Source organism: Oncorhynchus kisutch, linkage group LG18 (genome assembly GCF_002021735.2).
Source record: "Oncorhynchus kisutch isolate 150728-3 linkage group LG18, Okis_V2, whole genome shotgun sequence".
NCBI classification, from domain to species: domain Eukaryota; kingdom Metazoa; phylum Chordata; class Actinopteri; order Salmoniformes; family Salmonidae; genus Oncorhynchus; species Oncorhynchus kisutch.
Window position 1 is genome coordinate 58,115,263 of NC_034191.2, and position 22,487 is coordinate 58,137,749.

The window sequence follows — 22,487 nt, forward strand, 5'->3', positions numbered from 1 at the left end:
CTAGCTAGCTACCGTGTCAACCCTGCCTCTTCTTCTGTGTGGTTTATCGGCAGTTGGCATGCAACGATAAGGTGCATTACCGCCACCTACTGTACTGGAGCGCCCCCGCCTTCCATCTGTGAACGGGAGTCCTAGACCAATAGAAGTATCAAGAGGGGTTCCTGCAGATGGAGGAATGCCCCGAAGTGCAGGCTGCAATTGCACCGTTCTCGAAAATGTGCTTTTTGCTGACTGCAAGACAAAGCAAAAAGGCTGATCGCTGATGGACACACGCTGAAGAACCTTTCAACAGATAAAGGTTGCACAACTAATGGTTGTGTGCCACGTCATTGACTGTACAGAATTGCATTCCTCTGCCCAGGCATTGCTGACACCTGCCAGATCTTACAATGCCTGGATAGGTATTTTATGTATCAGCTAACCACATCATATGTTATGTTATAATCTGTCAGTTGATGACACAGTTGATGACGTGGCACACAACCATTGGTTGATGCATGTAACATCTGAGCAGGTAGAAATATTAATTGGAGAAACAACATGTCATTATGTTTTTGGGCAAATTATATTCCAGAGCTAATTGAAATCAAATGTCTGCTAATTAAACATCAATCTGACAATCCAATTTCTGTAGGCATATGTGGTTGTTGTGGCATAGTCTAATAGGTTTGTTGCCAAGTTTTCACTTTGTAATTTTGCAAATAGGCCTTAAATCAAGTGATTTAGAATGGTAGTAAGACGTGTTCTGTTGTAACAACTTTACAGGGTTGCAATAGCCGTTTGCAACTGTGTGGTTGTTTGGTAAAGTAAAACTTTTGAAATGTGTGTGCTTGCTTCACCTGTCTAAAGAATGCATTAGGTATTCGACTGTAATCCATTGGTCAGATACCTGTTGAATTGCATCTGTCCCTCCACACCATCTCAAGCTATTTAAGACATTCAACAATTTTCACGTGTAAAACCCCTCTTAGTAATCCTAAACCTAACTTGTTCACATGGAGCTGAGTGGCGGACGTATTGGAAAACTGCTGCCCTGTGCAGTCCTGGGTAATTCTGCAATGTGGCTTATAGCCGGACATCTTTATTGAGAGTTATGCTGGCTTTCTGTAAAGGTTAAGTCTCATCATAAAGTCCTTTTGGAATTACCCTCTGTTGGATTCTGCATTTCTATGGAGTTATAGTGGTTCCACATGCCAGTTGCTGCTTCTAGCAACACTGGTCCATTGCTATAACAATAGCATAGTTCACTAATAGGTCCCAGAAAACAACAGTCCCTGCAAAGCAAGAATGTTGAATAAAATGTCTGCCAGCTGTCTGGGTGCATCGGGTTTGTCATTTGTAGTTTAGGGTGTAATTTGCTCCAGGCCTGACAATGTGCCTTTCAAATAATCTATTTGGTGTTCCAACCCCCAGGAGACTAGGAGAAAGGAGTAGGCCACCTGACCAATCTTTCTGTGCTGGCAACGGCAGAAGCTCCTCCAGTGGACTTTACCACCTCCGGTGTCCCAGATTTAGCTGAAACTGCCCACCATTAGCTAGGTAAGGATGTACTCCCATTGGAAGCAAGGTTTAGAGTACCACCAACTGCTGTCCCAGTTCCTGGTCCTGTGGTTGATCGACCTGTCCCTGTTCCTGACTGACAAACAGACCCATTCACCTGTGTCTTGAAGACCGCTAACCCCTCCTAATTGACCAGCAGGTGGCCAGCCATGCCCTTTGGTTACTGAGCTAAGCCCCCCCACCTCCAGAACCACCAGCTTAGTATTACACGGGCAGCCAGGGGCCCAATGCCATGCCACTGCCTGCAGTCCCGTGATGGGGCGGCGCTAAGTCCCTCTGCCTCCACCTATACCCCCCAACCTCTCAGAATTCCTAATGAACAGAATTTCCCTTTTTGATACATGTCCCGTATTTGGAATGGCTGTAGGAAATTCCCACCACTACCCTTGACGGACTTTCCCCATTACCCAATACCCATCCAGTTCCTGCAGCAGAGGCGGGACTTCCTCCGCACCCTTTACATAGACACACCTATGGCTAATCAGTGTGGCGGCCTGTGTTGTTAGTTTTATTCCTTTTCAACTTCTCATTTACCTTTTGGATGTATATAGTTTGTATGGCTTAATCTTGAATCTTTGATTTGATCACATTTATTATGATTGTTAGCCTAACTGATTGTTGCCATGTGCTCGTTGTACCTAAGTAACTCCTTTACCTTAGGATGTATGTTGTATATATTAATTCATTTACTTACATGCTGTTTCATACAGTATAGTTAAATAAAGGCTAAATGTAAAGAAATATACACTACCTTTCAAAATTTGGGGGTCACTTTGAAATGTCCTTGTTTTTGAAAGAAAAGCACATTTTTTTGTCCATTAAAATAACATAAAATTGATCAGAAATACAGTGTAGACATTGTTCATGTTGTAAATCTACATAAGCGTACACAGGCCCATTATCAACAACCATCACTTCTGTGTTCCAATGGCATGTTGTGTTAGCTAATCCAAGTTTATCATTTTAAAAGGCTAATTGATCATTGGAAAACCCTTTTGCAATTATGTTAGCACAACTGAAAACTGTTGTTCTGATTAAAGAAGCAATACAACTGGCCTTCTTTAGACTAGTTGAGTATCTGGAGCATCAGCATTTGTGGATTTGATTACAGGCTCAAAATGGCCAGAAACAAAGCACTTTCTTCTGAAACTCGTCAGTCTATTCTTGTTCTGAGAAATGAAGGCTATTCCATGAGAGAAATTGACAAGAAACTGAAGATCTCGTATGCTGTGTACTACTCCCTTCACAGAACAGCGCAAACGGTCTCTAACCAGAATAGAAAGGGGAGTGGGAGGCCCCGGTGCACAACTGAGCAAGAGGATAAGTACATTAGAGTGTCTAATTTGAGAAACAGACACAAGTCCTCAACTGGCAGCTTCATTAAATAGTACCTGCAAAACACCTGTCTCATCGTCAACAGTGAAGAGGTGACTCCGGGATGCTTGCCTTTTAGCAGAGTTGCAAAGAAAAAGCCATGTATCAGGCTGGCCAATAAAAATACAAGATTAAGATGGGAAAAAGAACACAGAGACTGGACAGAGGAACTCTGCCTGGAAGGCCAGTATTCCACTGTTAACTTTGAGACTGGTTGAGACTTTTAAAAAGATAAACTTGGATTAGCTAACACAACGTGACATTGGAACACAGGAGTGATGGTTGCTGATAATGGGCCTCTGTACGCCTATGTAGATAAAAGAAATCTGCCGTTTCCAGCTACAATAGTCATTTACAACATAAACAATATCTACACTGTATTTCTGATCAATTTTATGTTCTTTTAATGGACCAAAAATGTGCTTTTCTTTCAAAAGCAATGACATTTCTAAGTGACCCCAATCTTTTGAACGGTAGTGTTCATGTTGTAGTCATTATTCTGTTACAGTATATTAGAGTATACATTTGGGTTTATTTGTATTCTAATAGTTTGACTACCATGTATGTTCTTTACCTTGTTTATAGATCAATCATCCAGAACCTTGTACCATATAAGATTTGGCACGGGTCCCCAGATCCTCAAAAAGTTCTACAGCTGCAACATCGAGAGCATCCTGACCGGTTGCATCACCGCCTGGTATGGCAACTGCTCGGCATCTGACCGTAAGGGGCTACAGAGGGTAGTGCGTATGGCCCAGTACATCACTGGGGCCAAACTTCCTGCCATCCAGGACCTATATAATAGGCGGTGTCAGAGGAAAGCCCATAAAATTGTCAGAAACTCCAGTCACCCAAGTCATAGACTGTTTTCTCTGCTACCGCACGGCAAGCGGTAATGGAGCGCCACGTCTAGGATCAAAAGGATCCTTAACAGCATCTACCCCCAAACCACAAGACTGCTGAACAATTAATAAAATGGCCACCAGACTATTTACATTGACCCCCCTTTGTTTTGTACCCTGCTGCTACTCGCTGTTTATTATCTATGCATAGTCACTTCACCCCTACCTCCATGTACAAATGACCTGGACTAACCTGTACCCCCACACACTGACTCGGTACCGGTACCTCCTCATTATTGTTATTTTATTGTTACTTTTTATATTTTTTTACTTTAGTTTATTTGGTAAATATTTTCTTTACTCTTTCTTGAACTGTACTGTTGGCTAAGGGCTTGTAAGTAAGCATTTCACAGTAAAGTCTACACTTGTATTAGGGGCATGTGACAAATAAAGTTTGATTTGATATCATCCCTTTCCTTCCTACCATATAAACTGGGAATTGGCCCTTTAACTGTGCCTCTGTATCCTCCTGTGTTATCAACACAGCGCTGCAGTAGACGACACGACCAGCATGTTGACCTCCAAATACAGTCCTACCAACCACAACCAGAACAATACAAATGTTCCGCCCAGTTTTTTTTTTAAGGCTTGCTGTTTATTAATCTTTTCCTACAACAGCAAATTACAGAAGCAGTATTGAAAATAAAAGTTTTTTTTTTTTGGTAAAAAAAATGTGCACAAAATTTGAATGACAGTACAAAACGAAGCTCTAATAATCCAGGTAAATGGGGACATAACTATAGGAATTTTGTATACCTTTTTACAATAATGAAAACATCTCAATTTGTACATTTCTGAATTATATCACAATCTGAAACTATAAAAAAGAAGAAAGAAAATGAACACAGTTTTTTTCAGTTTTAGATTTTCTTTACAAATTAATGCTATAAACACAAACTTCTTAAATATATTTATCAGTGCAACATTGTTTCTTTTTAGTTTCCACCCTACAGTATCCTTTTCTCTAGTTACCAGACTGTGGATACTGTCCTCAAAGCTGAATGCACAAAACAGTAAGCATTGCAAAGTGGGACACCAAACCTGAAATGAACAAAAGCCAAGCTGAGCATGTGTTCACCACAGCACACGACATAGTACACAGATATAGCAGATGTCCTCCTGTTCAACATCATTATGTCTCTGATTGTTGTGGTGTAGAAAATCCAATGGGCCTTTCCAATGGTCAAGCCCTCCTTAGACCTTTACTTCCCCATCCAAAACTCTTTTGGAGCATTGCTAGATCCATCGGTAGGTCTCAAGAGATTTCAGAGTTTACATTGACGCAAGATATGCAACTTCAGCTGAAAAACATGTATAAAAATGAACCATCAAACACTGCAGTTTCTATAGTCAACCCACCTTCCTCTTTTTGAAATTGCCCGGGAGTCCATTCCAGTCAGTGCAACGCAAGAGGTCAATTTCCTGTGAACGTTCATTGAAAAAGGTGTGGATGTGGTTAAAAGGCTGCGGACCGTCCAGTAGTAGTGTGCTGATCACAAACCCCTCCCCAAGTAGAAGAGGTATCCAATCATCCTTTGGTAAAGACAACAGGGCGAGTGACCTGATTCGCCATGCATGATGACATCACTCGACCGCTTAGCTCTGTACCAGCGTCCTTCCCTTATGACATCCGCCCTGACATCGCAACATTTGGCTGCTACACGTTTTATAGACGTAAACCTAGGCCGTAGTGTGTCCAATATGTGACAACACAATACAAACCTATGATTATGAAAATCTAACCTGTTGTGTGAACATGAAAGCCAGTTGTGAAAGCCTTTCTTCAGTAAGCTCCCCTCGGCCTAAATCACTCTAGAGAGGATTTAGACGTTGAATGACAAAGTGCATTCTAAGTTGCAATGTTTTTTTTGTAGGACAATACACAGATGCCTGGGAAAGGAGATACCTAGTCCGTTGCACAACTGAATGCATTCAACCAAAATGTGTCTTGCGCATTAAAGCCCTCTGAAGGGGGCTGCCTTAATCAACATCCACAGCACACAGTTGTTTTGAGGGGTAAACCGCCTTGCTCAAGGGCAGAAAGGTAGATTTCTCCACCTTGTCAGCTCAGGGATTTGAACAAGCAACCTTTTGGTTACTGTCCCAACTCTCTAACCCACTAGACTACCTGCTACCTATGGAACTAGAGGTGGTCAACTCCACTGGTCAACTCATATAGCTAAAGCAAAGCAAAAGCAATGGTTGTTTTTTTGGTATGCTGGCAGACAGACATTCCATACATCTTCCTCCACTGCTGCTGTTGATATGAGAGAAGAGGACAGACCCTGTGTGAGGGGAGGAGGATAGGGGTGTGTGGCTGCCATATGTTAATTAGTGTGTTGAAGTTAATAACATGAATACAACTGTTTGTCTTTTTTGATTTGTGTTTATGATAACTTCTTCGTTGTCCCCTCCATGGTGTCATGAAGTGGATTGCATCTAGGGAACAGAGATGACATTGGCTGCTCAGTCAGTGTTGAACGAGCAAGTCTTCTTTGAACGTGCACTGAACTGTCCTAACAGCGGTCTATCTTCACACAGCACACAGAGTCTGCTCTCTCTTCCGGAGAGCAACGAAATGAAACAATACAACCACAGCACTTCACTCTTCACAACAACAGTCAAATGATTGTATTTACAACACAACCCATTGAAAAAAAGGGATACCGCAGCTTTTTTTGTTGTTTTTTACCTTTTACTTTCTTAAAAAAGGGCAATAAAATATATTAAAACTTATATACAATATTATGTGTGTCTGGGACAGAGGGAGAAAAGCGCCATGGAGGGATTGGATTGGATCATGTTTTGCAGACTTGATTATTAGCTAATTTAAAGCCCCTGCTTTAGTTTTCAGATCATTATCATAACGTTGTCAGAACTTAATGGAGGAAAAAACGCCAACTAAGGTGTATTAAAGGCACTGTCAGAACCATCTACTGCCAAGGGGCGTGACCGTTACCCTTAACCTCTGATCCGCACCTGTAGACAGAGGCAGAGGGCAGGGGTCATAAGGGGGGGGCACGCCCTGCTTCTATCCCCCCATGTGGCAGTAGTACCAACAACATTGTCAGTTATGGTTCATTTTTGATTTTGATACTTCTCTTTCAACACAAAAATAACAACTTTGATTTAAAATAATAATAACAAAATGGTTTCTTCCTCCCAGAAAATGATAAATACTTTAAACATTATAATCATTAAATTGGTCTCAACACCAGCATCCGATTGTAAAAATGAATGAAAATCAAATAGAAAAATTAAAATAATCATCTCATCATCTGTACAGATTTTTTCTCCTGTATTTAATTTTGTACACAGTGTCCCCTACTGGTAGGTTCCTGTTACTGCAGCTCCTGAGAAAAGCAATGGATCAGTCACAACCTCCCATTGGTTCCTGAACCTGGGCCTCCTCCAATGAGAGGCTTCCGGCAGTCCCTTTAGGCCCGGCAACTTATTGAGTCTTGGCTATGCCTACAGTCTGGTGCACTCCCCACACGCACGTCTCACTTCCCCCTTCCTATTCACGCCTCTGTGTATGAGTTCTGTGAATTGAGTTTGTCCTTCTTTAGCTTGACTCCATCCACCAGCTCAAAGTTATAGTTCTCCAGAGCGGATAAGTTCCTGTCAGACATGTGGCCATGTGAGCAGGCACAGTAGAGGACGACCCCACAGATGGCCCCCAGGAAGACCCCTAGGGCGCTCATAGCGATGATGGTGATGAGGATAGGGTCCAGTGTCTTGAGCATGTTACCTGCCCCGCCACTGACACCGTTCAGGATCTCATTGTTCTCCACGATCTCAGGGAAGTCTGTGATGTCCACAACTGCAGGAGAGAATGAGCAGAAGAGGGTCAGTAGACTAGCGTAATGTGCCCTATAAGGACAACATTCGTCTCATATTCAACCGTCCCACTATTCAAGGAAATCTACAGCTTTGTAGATAGCTGTTGCATATGTTTGGACAAAGCTTATTTTTTTGTGTGTGATTATTTTTCTACACTAAATCCCTATGCTGTGTGTAACAGATAAGAGAGAGTGAAGAAGAGGTGAGAGTGAAATCTGTGGTAATCTCGTAAACGCTTTGTATCAATATGTAATAGGGTGACTTACGGATTTCATTGAATCTGTCTTCAGGCAGCATGGGCTCTGTAGGAACATCAGGATCTGTTGAGGAAGACAGAGAGATAGTTAGAAAAGTCCTTTCCTCCAGCACAATAATCCTTTCACTCTTTATTTTACTAGGCAAGTCAGTTAAGAACAAATTCTTATTTTCAATGATGGCCTAGGAACAGTGGGTTAGCTGCCTGTTCAGGGACCAAACAACAGACTTATACCTTGTCAGCTCAGGGGTTTGAACTTGTAACCTTCTGGTTACTAGTCCACCGCTCTAACCACTAGGCTACCCTGCCAACCCAACTGAACATGATATAGAGGGCCGGTTTCCGGGACACAGATGAAACATAGTCCTGAACAACAAATAAACCACCTTCAAAGGAGAGTCTGCGTTTTAGTCCAGGACTATGTTTCATCTGTGTCTGGGAAAGCAATGTAGAGGCCTGTAGAGACAGGTGTTCTTAGGTCACTGGCTCAAATCCGGCTTGAACGATCAATGTAGGAAAGAAACACTCACCCTTGCAGTCAGCCATGTTCAGATTGTCAAGGATCTTGATATCGTCCACAGCGATATCACCCCAGCTCTTCCTCTCCACCAACCCTTCAATCACCACCTGGGAGAAAGAGAGAACAACCTTTTGACAACTTTACAACAACCTCTCAACAACTCATTTCCCATTTTAAATCACCTCGCTAATCACTAAGTAGCACTAATCAAACTAAACGTGCCCTGCAACTAAAACAGTGTTGAATTTATACATATCAAACGTACATTACATGGTCAAAAGTATGTGGACACCTGCTCGTCAAACATCTCATTCCAAAAATAATGGGCATGAATATGGAGTTGGTCCCCTCTTTGCTGCTGTGACAGTCTTCACTCTGAATCGTCATTGTATGCTGTGGCATTAAGATTTCCTTCACTGGAACTATGGGGCCTAGCCCGAACCATGAAAAATAGCCCCAGACCATTATTCCTCCTCCACCAAACTTTACAGTTGGAACTATGCACTGGGGCAGGTAGCGTTTTCCTGGCATCCGCCAAACCCAGATTCGTCCATCGGACTGCCAGATGGTGAAGGGTGATTCATCACTACAGAGAATGTGTTTCCACTGCTCTAGAGTCCAATGACGGCGAGCTTTACATCACTCCAGCCGCCGCTTGGCATTGTGCATGGTGATCTTAGGCTTGTATGCGGCTGCTCTCCCATGGAAACCCATTTAATGTAGCTCCTGTCGAACAGTTCTTGTGCTGACATTACTTCCAGAGGCAATTTGGAACTCGGTAGTGAGTGTTGTAACCGAGGACAGATGATTTTTATGCACTACGTGCTTCAGCATTCCCGTTCTGTGAGCTTGTGTGGCCTACCACTTTGCGGTTGAGCAGTTTTTGCTCCTAGGCGTTTCCACTTTACAATAACATCACTTACAGTTGACCGGGGCAGCTCTAGCAGGGCATACATTTGACCAACTGACTTGTTGGAAAGGTGGCATCTTATGACGGTGCCACATTGAAAATCACTGAGCTCTTCAGTAAGGCCATTCTACTGTGGTGCATAATGTGGTGATTGCATGGCTGTGTGCTTGATTTTATACAGCTGTCAGCAACGAGTGGGGCTGAAAAAGGCAGAATCCACTGATTTTAAAGGGTTGTTCACATACTTTTGTATATATAATGTAGTTGTAATGTATATGAGACATACTACATTGATCTGTCCAACCCTATAGATCAGAGACTCTCTCTCCATACCTGATAGGGTTTACTGGAGTGCGGCACCAGCACGCGTCCCTCTCTCCAGCGGTTGCCCTGGTGACCGCTGACGGTCCACAGAAGTATGTCGGCCATGCCATCCACCGTCTCCTTCCTCTGTTTGATGTGTAGCGTGCCGATGTGCGAGCCAAACATGTGGTACCAGAACGAGACGCACAGGTCAGACTGACCGACTGTCACCACCGGACTGACCAGCCTAGCAACCTCCGTTTCCTGGGCGCCCGTCGCTAGTGTGTAGATGAAATTACCAGATCCACCTGGATGGGACATAACAAGGGGAAAGGGCCAATGAGAAAAAGGAAGATGTGATGTCATCACTCTTCAGCTAAAAGGCAGCAGTGGGAAAACAAATCACCTTGGTTTTGACAGTTAGAATACGTGTGACCAGCTTTGTTTTGAAGGACTTAGAAAAATAGATTGTGTGTGATACAATGTGTCAGAAGACTAGGTCAACTGGATATAAATGACTTACACAGTTGTCATTAGCTTACGTTGTTGTTGTTGGTGTGTCTGTACCTGTGTGGTCCATGTTGGGTCCATTGTTGATGTGTCTGTGTGTCTGTACCTGTGTGGTCCATGTTGGGTCCAGTGTTGATGTGTCTGTGCCTGTGTGGTCCATGTTGGGTCCAGTGTTGATGTGTCTGTGCCTGTGTGGTCCATGTTGGGTCCAGTGTTGATGTGTCTGTGTGTCTGTACCTGTGTGGTCCATGTTGGGTCCAGTGTTGATGTGTCTGTACCTGTGTGGTCCATGTTGAGTCCAGTGTTGATGTGTCTGTACCTGTGTGGTCCATGTTGGGTCCAGTGTTGATGTGTCTGTACCTGTGTGGTCCATGTTGAGTCCAGTGTTGATGTGTCTGTGTGTCTGTACCTGTGTGGTCCATGTTGGGTCCAGTGTTGATGTGTCTGTGTGTCTGTACCTGTGTGGTCCATGTTGAGTCCAGTGTTGATGTGTCTGTACCTGTGTGGTCCATGTTGGGTCCAGTGTTGATGTGTCTGTACCTGTGTGGTCCATGTTGAGTCCAGTGTTGATGTGTCTGTGTGTCTGTACCTGTGTGGTCCATGTTGGGTCCAGTGTTGATGTGTCTGTGTGTCTGTACCTGTGTGGTCCATGTTGAGTCCAGTGTTGATGTGTCTGTACCTGTGTGGTCCATGTTGGTTCCAGTGTTGATGTGTCTGTGTGTCTGTGCCTGTGTGGTCCATGTTGAGTCCAGTGTTGATGTGTCTGTACCTGTGTGGTCCATGTTGGTTCCAGTGTTGATGTGTCTGTGTGTCTGTGCCTGTGTGGTCCATGTTGAGTCCAGTGTTGATGTGTCTGTGTGTCTGTACCTGTGTGGTCCATGTTGGTTCCAGTGTTGATGTGTCTGTGTGTCTGTGCCTGTGTGGTCCATGTTGAGTCCAGTGTTGAGGTGTCTGTACCTGTGTGGTCCATGTTGGTTCCAGTGTTGATGTGTCTGTGTGTCTGTGCCTGTGTAGTCCATGTTGAGTCCAGTGTTGATGTGTCTGTGTGTCTGTACCTGTGTGGTCCATGTTGGTTCCAGTGTTGATGTGTCTGTGTGTCTGTGCCTGTGTGGTCCATGTTGGGTCCTGTTTGATGTGTCTGTACCTGTGTGGTCCATGTTGAGTCCAGTGTTGATGTGTCTGTGTGTCTGTACCTGTGTGGTCCATGTTGGTTCCAGTGTTGATGTGTCTGTGTGTCTGTACCTGTGTGGTCCATGTTGGTTCCAGTGTTGATGTGTCTGTGTGTCTGTACCTGTGTGGTCCATGTTGAGTCCAGTGTTGATGTGTCTGTGTGTCTGTACCTGTGTGGTCCATGTTGGTTCCAGTGTTGATGTGTCTGTGTGTCTGTGCCTGTGTGGTCCATGTTGGGTCCAGTGTTGATGTGTCTGTGTGTCTGTACCTGGGTGGTCCATGTTGGGTCCAGTGTTGATGTGTCTGTACCTGTGTGGTCCATGTTGGGTCCAGTGTTGATGTGTCTGTACCTGTGTGGTCCATGTTGGGTCCAGTGTTGATGTGTCTGTACCTGTGTGGTCCATGTTGGGTCCAGTGTAATGTGTCTATGTGTCTGTACCTGTGTGGTCCATGTTGGGTCCAGTGTTGATGTGTCTGTACCTGTGTGGTCCATGTTGGGTCCAGTGTTGATGTGTCTGTACCTGTGTGGTCCATGTTGGGTCCAGTGTTGATGTGTCTGTACCTGTGTGGTCCATGTTGGGTCCAGTGTTGAGCGTGGGTGTGCCACTGGACTGTATCTGCCATCTGAAGCCGCTGTCCTCTGAGGTCCAACCGCAAAACGAGGGGTCGTTGGCCCAGCCAAAATCACACGCAAACCACAGGAACGCTGCAGAGCAGGGGACAGATCACAGGTCAGTCTGTCACATAGAGACACACATAAACATTCTAGATTCTGTAGTAGGCCAGACCACAAACTGGTTGAAATAGACCATTGTATAAACATGACTCAGAGGGGATTTGTGATAACCTGAGAGCTCACTAGATTAGATACAGTGAATGTTGTGGAGATGATTTATTTGGGTAAATCACTAGAGGGAAGCAGAGAACTGTGAAACTCAAATATCAGAAGAAAGGGCTCTTGAGCTTCATAAAAAACCTACGAGACACAGCGAGAGGGAGAGACAATGAGAGGAGGGTAAATCCTGCCAGAATAGGGTGGATGGGGGGTGGGACTTTGCACGGAGATGTTGAATAAATCCAGTTAATGTTCTCTTTTAATAAACAGAGCGCATGAACAGGATATGGGCTCATAAAAAAAGATGTACAATGACAATAAGATAGCAGGAGAGAGAGAGATGGAGAGAGAGAGAGAGAGAGAGAGAGAGAGAGAGAGAGAGAGAGAGAGAGAGAGAGAGAGAGAGAGAGAAAGCGACTATGTATGTGTGTGTGTGTGTGTGTTCACAGCAGCCTACTGAGGGAGATGACTTTATAATGAGCCCCCCACACACACACACAGAGCTGAAAGGCCTTCTGAGAGTACAGTATGTATGTAAGAGTGGGGCAATGGGGAGCTTCGTTTTGTTATCAAATTGGATAAAGAAAGAGACTTCCAAAGAAGCAGCACAAGGGAGATATGTTAAGGATGTCAGCTCTGCCTCTGAAAGCCTGTATATCGGTGTCTGTGCAAGCGCTAAGGCCCCAGCTCTCCAAAGAATAAGAAATGTGAGCCAATATTCCCTTTAATAATCTCTGGGTTTTAACTAGTTTCTGCAGGCAGCAGAATATATTTACCCATTAAACACAAAGGATGGAATTCCCATGTGGAACCACATTTCAGGCACACAGACACATTTTTTCTGAAGACATCCTGTTCCCAATTAAGAGGTTTTTGGTTTTTCCGTTCTAAGGAGGATTGGAGCAGGGATAGTGACAAGCTCTCTGTAAGATGAGCAGCCCCACAGTTCACATCTGATGAATAGCAGAGGACAGATTTTTCTTCAGTAGACTACTACTGGACAAAAAACGATTTCCACCCACACAACGAATGAACCTCACACACATGGATTCTAAGCCCCTCACACACGCATACAATCACACAGACACACGTCTTGTATACAGTACATTGATAATACAATGGGTCCTAACCTGGGATGGTGTCCACATCTGTCATAGCCTCTGGCATTGTGGTTCCACCTGTCAGAACAACACAGTGTTAGCACAGTTAGCCTAGCCGTAGCCTGGGAAATCCTAGACATAGGGCAACCGCACTAGGAACATTGGTTACATTGTGGGAGGCGACCCGTCTGTCTAGAGAGACTAGCCTAGTCGTAACACATAACAGTGTAGCATAGTTAGCCTAGCTGTAAAACATAAAACATAGCATAGTTAGCCTAGCCGTAACACATAACAGTGTAGCATAGTTAGCCTAGCTGTAAAACATAAAACATAGCATAGTTAGCCTAGCCGTAACACATAACAGTGTAGCATAGTTAGCCTAGCCGTAACACATTAAACATAGCATAGTTAGCTTAGCCGTAACACATTATTCTGGTGCCAAACGGATGCCCCCTCCTTCTAGGTCTCTTTACTCCTACCAAACACGTCCACACTCCCTCTTTCACTATATGTAGGGCCAGGAGGGAGCGAACCAGAGTGACTGAGAGTGCCATGCACATCACTGATCACTGGAGACTGCTGTGCTGAAATGGGGCTAGGAGAGAGGAATAGCCAAAGGGAGAACTCCATGGCCGTGTCCCAAATAGCACCCTATTCCCTATGTAGTGCACTGCTGCTGACCAAAGCCCTATGGGCCCTGGGGAAAAGTTGTACACTATAAAAGGAACAGGGTGGCGGTCGGGACATATCCATAGGGAACAGCAACGCATAGAAAGGTGGAAGTCAGGGGCAGTAAGGCAGGTTATTATCAGGTTAGTGGAGAAAGAAGCCAGGCTAGAAAGAGACCAAGGCTGCTGAGAGATAAAAGGCTGAGAGGGAAACACAGCTGGGTGGGTGATGGGAGGAGGAGGAGAGGCAGACAGGTGCAGGTGAGAGGGAAACACAGCTGGGTGGGGGATGGGAGGAGGAGGAGAGGCAGACAGGTGCAGGTGAGAGGGAAACACAGCTGGATGGGGGATGGGAGGAGGAGGAGAGGCAGACAGGTGCAGGTGAGAGGGAAACACAGCTGGGTGGGGGATGGGAGGAGGAGGAGAGGCAGACAGGTGCAGGTGAGAGGGAAACACAGCTGGGTGGGGGATGGGAGGAGGAGGAGAGGCAGACAGGTGCAGGTGAGAGGGAAACACAGCTGGGTGGGGGATGGGAGGAGGAGGAGAGGCAGACAGGTGCAGGTGAGAGGGAAACACAGCTGGGTGGGGGATGGGAGGAGGAGGAGAGGCAGACAGGTGCAGGTGAGAGGGAAACACAGCTGGAAGGGGGATGGGAGGAGGAGGAGAGGCAGACAGGTGCAGGTGAGAGGGAAACACAGCTGGGTGGGAGATGGGAGGAGGAGGAGAGGCAGACAGGTGCAGGTGAGAGGGAAACACAGCTGGGTGGGGGATGGGAGGAGGAGGAGAGGCAGACAGGTGCAGGTGAGAGGGAAACACAGCTGGGTGGGGGATGGGAGGAGGAGGAGAGGCAGACAGGTGCAGGTGAGAGGGAAACACAGCTGGGTGGGGGATGGGAGGAGGAGGAGAGGCAGACAGGTGCAGGTGAGAGGGAAACACAGCTGGGTGGGGGATGGGAGGAGGAGGAGAGGAAGACAGGTGGGAGGGCAGATCAAGTGTGAGGGAAGATGTTCGGTTGAGGGTGGAAGACAGGCTCTGAGGTGCACGAGATAAGGTTTCTCATTAGGTTGTAAAGGGGTAAAGATGGGGTTGCAGGTGCAGGTGATTAGGTGTGTGTGTGTGTTTATGTAGGTATGTGGGCTTAGTATAAAGCGAGAGTAGGGGTAGAGGAGTAGGGGAGGTAGCAGTCTCATGAGAGTGATGTTAGCACCTGTCACTTCGTAGTCATCACCTGTTCCACTGTGGCAGCTGGCCTGGTCATCATCACAGTCGTCTGATGGGGCGGTGGTGGGGGCGGGCGTGGTGGGGGGGATTGTGGGAGCTGCGGAGGAGAGAGGGAGAGAGAGGGGAAGAGAGGGGGGGGGAGAGAAAGTTAATGTTAATCTTGCGCTCAGCTGCTCCTTTGTAGGGTTTGCGGTATCACATACCACACACACACTACGCACATACACCACACACATACACTACGCACATACACCACACACATACACTACACACATACACCACACACATACACTACACACATACACCACACACATACACTACGCACATACACCACACACATACACTACACACATACACCACACACATACACTACACACATACACCACACACATACACTACGCACATACACCACACACATACACTACACACATACACCACACACATACACCACACACATACACTATGCACATACACCACGCACATACACCACACATACACTATGCACATACACCACGCACATACACCACACACACACACTACGCACATACACCACACACATACACTACACACATACACCACACACATACACCACACATACACTATGCACATACACCACGCACATACACTACGCACATACACCACACACATACACTATGCACATACACCACACACATACACTACGCACATACACCACACACATACACTATGCACATATACCACACACATACACTACACACATACACTACACACATACACCACACACATACACCACACACATACACTACACACATACACCACACACATACACTACACACATACACTACACACATACACCACACACATACACTACACACATACACTACACACATACACTACACATATAAACTACACCACGCACATACACTACACACATACACCACACACATACACCACACACATACACTACACACATACACCACACACATACACTACACACATACACTACACACATACACTACACACACCACGCACATACACTACGCACAGACACCACGCACATACAGTACACCACATACACTACGCACATACACTACACACATACACTACACACATACACCACACACATACACTACACACATACACCACGCAAATACAGTACACCACGCACATACGCCACACACATACACCACGCACATACACTACGCACATACAGTACACCACATACACTACGCACATACAGTACACCACATACACCACACACATAGAGTACACCACATACACTATGCACATAGAGTACACCACATACACTACGCACATACAGTACACCACATACACTATGCACATACAGTACACCACATACACCACACACATAGAGTACACCACATACACTACGCACATAGAGTACACCACATACACTACGCACATACAGTACACCACATACACCACACAAATAGAGTACACCACATACACTACGCACATACAGTACACCACATACACCACGCACATATACCACGCACATACAGTACACCACGCACATACAGTCCACAACACACATACAGTACACCACATACACCACGCATTCAGTACACCATGCATACAGTACACCACGCACATACACCACGCAAATACACTACGCATACAGTACACCACGCACATACAGTCCACAACACACATACAGTACACCACATACACCACGCATACAGTACACCATGCATACAGTACACCACGCACATACACCCCGCAAATACACTACGCATACAGTACACCACGCACATACAGTCCACAACACACATACAGTACACCACATACACCACGCATACAGTACACCATGCATACAGTACACCACGCACATACACCACGCAAATACACTACGCATACAGTACACCACGCACATACAGTCCACAACACACATACAGTACACCACATACACCACGCATACAGTACACCATGCATACAGTACACCACGCACATACACCACACACGCAAACATATACAAACACATACAAGGCAGGCCATGCCAGTGGATTCAATCACTGAGCTATTAACAGCCCCCTTTTATCAGGATACAGAGGAAGTTTTAGTGTGAATAGAGCCGGTGGATGCTGAGGCTTTAGGTTTGTGTCCCAAATGGCACCCTATTTGTGAACTACTAAATTGTGAACAAATTTTGACCAGGGCACTACTTAGGGAATAGGGTGCCATTTGGAACAGAAACTAGATTTGTGTTTAGACTGGAGATCAGATGCATGAGTCTAGAATTGGGCTGGAGGCTGGGCCCCACCCTGGCCTATAATTAGGGCCCACTGGCCTCGTTGGATGTGGACAAGGCCGCAGTTCTGATCCATGCTCCGCTAACACACAGCCTGGATGTGTTTACCCTGACAGAGTAATGAGTGGGCTTTCCCAGGACAGTGAGAGGGAGGGAGGGAAGAAGGGAGGGAAGAAGGGAGGGGGATGGAGAGAGAGGGGGATGGAGAGAGAGGGGGATGGAGAGACAGGGAGATGGAGAGAGAGGGGGATGGAGAGACAGGGAGATGGAGAGACAGGGAAATGGAGAGGGAGGGGGATGGAGAGACAGGGAGATGGAGAGGGAGGGGGATGGAGAGGGAGGGGGATGGAGAGAGAGGGAGGGAGGGAAGAAGGGAGGGAAGAAGGGAGGGAAGAAGGGAGGGGGATGGAGAGAGAGGGAGATGGAGAGAGAGGGAGATGGAGAGACAGGGAGATGGAGAGAGAGGGAGATGGAGAGACAGGGAGATGGAGAGAGAGGGAGATGGAGAGACAGGGAGATGGAGAGAGAGGGAGATGGAGAGACAGGGAGATGGAGAGAGAGGGAGGGAGGGAAGAAGGGAGGGAAGAAGGGAGGGAAGAAGGGAGGGGGATGGAGAGAGAGGGAGATGGAGAGAGAGGGAGATGGAGAGACAGGGAGGTGGAGAGACAGGGAGATGGAGAGACAGAGAGATGGAGAGACAGGGAGATGGAGAGAGAGGGAGATGGAGAGAGAGGGAGATGGAGAGACAGGGAGGTGGAGAGACAGGGAGATGGAGAGACAGGGAGATGGAGAGTCAGGGAGATGGAGTGAGAGGGAGATGGAGAGAGAGGGAGATGGAGAGAGAGGGAGATGGAGAGACAGGGAGATGGAGAGACAGGGAGATGGAGAGAGAGGGAGATGGAGAGAGAGGGAGATGGAGAGACAGGGAGATGGAGAGACAGGGAGATGGGGAGACAGGGAGATGGAGAGACAGGGAGATGGAGAGAGAGGGGGATGGAGAGAGAGGGGGGATGGAGAGAGAGGGGGATGGAGAGAGAGGGAGATGGAGAGAGAGGGAGATGGAGGGACAGGGAGATGGAGAGACAGGGAGATGGAGAGACAGGGAGATGGAGAGAGAGGGAGATGGAGAGAGAGGGAGATGGAGGGACAGGGAGATGGAGAGACAGGGAGATGGAGAGACAGGGAGATGGAGAGAGAGGGAGATGGAGAGAGAGGGAGATGGAGAGAGAGGGAGATGGAGAGACAGGGAGGTGGAGAGACAGGGAGATGGAGAGACAGGGAGATGGAGAGACAGGGAGATGGAGTGAGAGGGAGATGGAGAGAGAGGGAGATGGAGAGAGAGGGAGATGGAGAGACAGGGAGATGGAGAGACAGGGAGATGGAGAGAGAGGGAGATGGAGAGAGAGGGGGATGGAGAGAGAGGGGGATGGAGAGAGAGGGGGATGGAGAGACAGGGAGATGGAGAGGGAGGGGGATGGAGAGGGAGGGGGATGGAGAGAGAGGGAGGGAGGGAAGAAGGGAGGGAAGAAGGGAGGGAAGAAGGGAGGGGGATGGAGAGAGAGGGAGATGGAGAGAGAGGGAGATGGAGAGACAGGGAGATGGAGAGAGAGGGAGATGGAGAGACAGGGAGATGGAGAGAGAGTGAGATGGAGAGAGAGGGAGATGGAGAGACAGGGAGATGGAGAGAGAGGGAGATGGAGAGACAGGGAGATGGAGAGAGAGGGAGATGGAGAGACAGGGAGATGGAGAGACAGGGAGATGGAGTGAGAGGGAGATGGAGAGAGAGGGAGATGGAGAGAGAGGGAGATGGAGAGACAGGGAGATGGAGAGACAGGGAGATGGAGAGAGAGGGAGATGGAGAGAGAGGGGGATGGAGAGAGAGGGGGATGGAGAGAGAGGGGGATGGAGAGACAGGGAGATGGAGAGGGAGGGGGATGGAGAGGGAGGGGGATGGAGAGAGAGGGAGGGAGGGAAGAAGGGAGGGAAGAAGGGAGGGAAGAAGGGAGGGAAGAAGGGAGGGGGATGGAGAGAGAGGGAGATGGAGAGAGAGGGAGATGGAGAGACAGGGAGATGGAGAGAGAGGGAGATGGAGAGACAGGGAGATGGAGAGAGAGTGAGATGGAGAGAGAGGGAGATGGAGAGACAGGGAGATGGAGAGAGAGGGAGATGGAGAGACAGGGAGATGGAGAGACAGGGAGATGGAGAGAGAGGGAGATGGAGAGACAGGGAGATGGAGAGAGAGGGAGATGGAGAGACAGGGAGATGGAGAGACAGGGAGATGGAGAGAGAGGGAGATGGAGAGACAGGGAGATGGAGAGACGGGGAGATGGAGAGAGAGGGAGATGGAGAGAGAGGGGGATGGAGAGAGAGGGGATGGAGAGACAGGGAGATGGAGAGGGAGGGGGATGGAGAGGGAGGGGGATGGAGAGAGAGGGAGGGAGGGAAGAAGGGAGGGAAGAAGGGAGGGAAGAAGGGAGGGGGATGGAGAGAGAGGGAGATGGAGAGAGAGGGAGATGGAGAGACAGGGAGATGGAGAGAGAGGGAGATGGAGAGACAGGGAGATGGAGAGAGAGGGAGATGGAGAGAGAGGGAGATGGAGAGAGAGGGAGATGGAGAGACAGGGAGATGGAGAGAGAGGGAGATGGAGAGACAGGGAGATGGAGAGAGAGTGAGATGGAGAGAGAGGGAGATGGAGAGACAGGGAGATGGAGAGAGAGGGAGATGGAGAGACAGGGAGATGGAGAGACAGGGAGATGGAGAGAGAGGGAGATGGAGAGACAGGGAGATGGAGAGACAGGGAGATGGACAGACAGGGAGATGGAGAGACAGGGAGATGGAGAGACAGGGAGATGGAGAGACAGGGAGATGGAGAGAGAGGGAGATGGAGAGACAGGGAGATGGACAGACAGGGAGATGGAGAGACAGGGAGATGGAGAGAGAGGGAGATGGAGAGAGAGGGGGATGGAGAGAGAGAGGGATGGAGAGAGAGGGGGATGGAGAGACAGGGAGATGGAGAGGGAGGGGATGGAGAGGGAGGGGGATGGAGAGAGAGGGAGGGAGGGAAGAAGGGAGGGAAGAAGGGAGGGAAGAAGGGAGGGGGATGGAGAGAGAGGGAGATGGAGAGAGAGGGAGATGGAGAGACAGGGAGATGGAGAGAGAGGGAGATGGAGAGACAGGGAGATGGAGAGAGAGTGAGATGGAGAGAGAGGGAGATGGAGAGACAGGGAGATGGAGAGAGAGGGAGATGGAGAGACAGGGAGATGGAGAGAGAGGGAGATGGAGAGACAGGGAGATGGAGAGACATGGGGAGATGGAGTGATAGGGAGATGGAGAGAGAGGGAGATGGAGAGAGAGGGAGATGGAGAGACAGGGAGATGGAGAGACAGGGAGATGGAGAGAGAGGGAGATGGAGAGAGAGGGGGATGGAGAGAGAGGGGGATGGAGAGAGAGGGGGATGGAGAGACAGGGAGATGGAGAGGGAGGGGGATGGAGAGGGAGGGGGATGGAGAGCGAGGGAGGGAGGGAAGAAGGGAGGGAAGAAGGGAGGGGGATGGAGAGAGAGGAGATGGAGAGAGAGGGAGATGGAGAGACAGGGAGATGGAGAGAGAGGGAGATGGAGAGACAGGGAGATGGAGAGAGAGTGAGATGGAGAGAGAGGGAGATGGAGAGACAGGGAGATGGAGAGAGAGGGAGATGGAGAGACAGGGAGATGGAGAGACAGGGAGATGGAGAGAGAGGGAGATGGAGAGACAGGGAGATGGAGAGAGAGGGAGATGGAGAGACAGGGAGATGGAGAGACAGGGAGATGGAGAGAGAGGGAGATGGAGAGAGAGGGAGATGGAGCGGGGAGATGGAAGAGAAGAGGGAGATTGGAGAGAGAGGGGGATGGAGAGAGAGGGGATGGAGAGACAGGGAGATGGAGAGGGAGGGGGATGGAGATGAGGGGATGGAGAGAGAGGGAGGGAGGGAAGAAGGGAGGGAAGAAGGGAGGGAAGAAGGGAGGGGAGTGAGAGAGAGGGAGATGGAGAGAGAGGGAGATGGAGAGGACAGGGAGATGGAGAGAGAGGAGATGGAGAGACCAGGGAGATGGAGAGAGAGGGAGATGGGAGAGAGAGGGAGATGGAGATGAGAGGGAGATGGAGAGACCAGGGAGATGGAGAGAGAGGGAGATGGAGAGCAGGGAGATGGAGAGAGAGTGAGATGGAGAAGAGGAGGGAGATGGGAGAGACAGGGAGATGGAGAGAGAGGGAGATGGAGAGACAGGGAGATGGAGAGACAGGGAGATGGAGAGAGAGGGAGATGGAGAAGACAGGGAGATGGAGAGACAGGGGAGATGGACAGACAGGGAGATGGAGAGACAGGGAGATGGAGAGACAGGGAGATGGAGAGACAGGGAGATGGAGAGAGAGGGAGATGGAGAGAGACAGGGAGATGGACAGACAGGGGATGGAGAGACAGGGAGATGGAGAGACAGGGAGATGGAGAGAGAGGGGGATGGAGAGACAGGGAGATGGAGAGAGAGGGAGATGGAGAGAGAGGGAGATGGAGAGACAGGGAGATGGAGAGAGAGGGAGATGGAGAGAGAGGGAGATGGAGGACAGGGAGATGGAGAGAGGGAGATGGAGAAACAGGGAGATGGAGAGACAGGGGAGATGGAGGCCAGGGAGATGGAGAGACAGGGAGATGGAGAGACAGGGAGATGGAGAGACAGGAGGATGGAGAGAGAGGGAGATGGAGGAGACAGGGAGATGGAGAGACAGGGGAGATGGAGAGAGGGACATTGAGAGAGAGGGAGATTGAAAGACAAGGGGAGAGGAGAGAGTACATGTGTAATCTAGAATTCCCCTCTGCTATATGAAATATTAGTGATCAACCTCTGTCAGATTCAGGGTGGAGTGGTCATTGACAGGGTCAATGCTCTAGCTGGAATTTATCTGAATTTATCTGTACTCCTGGGGCTTAGCTTACACACCACCACTCACGTACCTGTGTCTGTATTTGTGTGTGTGTCTGTGTGTGTCTGCGTCTGTGTCAGTGTGTGTGTGTTTTGAGTGTGTGGTGGCATTA

The 22,487-nt window shown here is 48.0% G+C and overlaps 1 protein-coding gene across 2 annotated transcripts in view; it reads right to left on the reverse strand.

The window, feature by feature from the left end:
- Positions 1–4,625: 4,625 nt before the first annotated feature.
- LOC109908715 (neuropilin-1a) overlaps positions 4,626–22,487 on the reverse strand; it is an 86,382-nt gene continuing 68,520 nt past the window's right edge. Inside the window, exons 13-19 of one of the 2 annotated variants that reach the window (XM_031796383.1) lie at positions 15,180–15,269; positions 13,314–13,361; positions 11,911–12,054; positions 9,699–9,976; positions 8,466–8,562; positions 7,946–7,999; positions 4,626–7,659 (exon numbers count right to left, since the gene is read on the reverse strand). In XM_031796383.1, the coding sequence (XP_031652243.1) occupies positions 7,358–7,659; positions 7,946–7,999; positions 8,466–8,562; positions 9,699–9,976; positions 11,911–12,054; positions 13,314–13,361; positions 15,180–15,269 (1,013 nt within the window). In that variant the 3' untranslated portion in view covers positions 4,626–7,357. Of the gene's footprint in view, positions 7,660–7,945; positions 8,000–8,465; positions 8,563–9,698; positions 9,977–11,910; positions 12,055–13,313; positions 13,362–15,158; positions 15,270–22,487 lie in introns of both variants that reach the window. The other variant, XM_031796382.1, reaches the window with a different exon arrangement.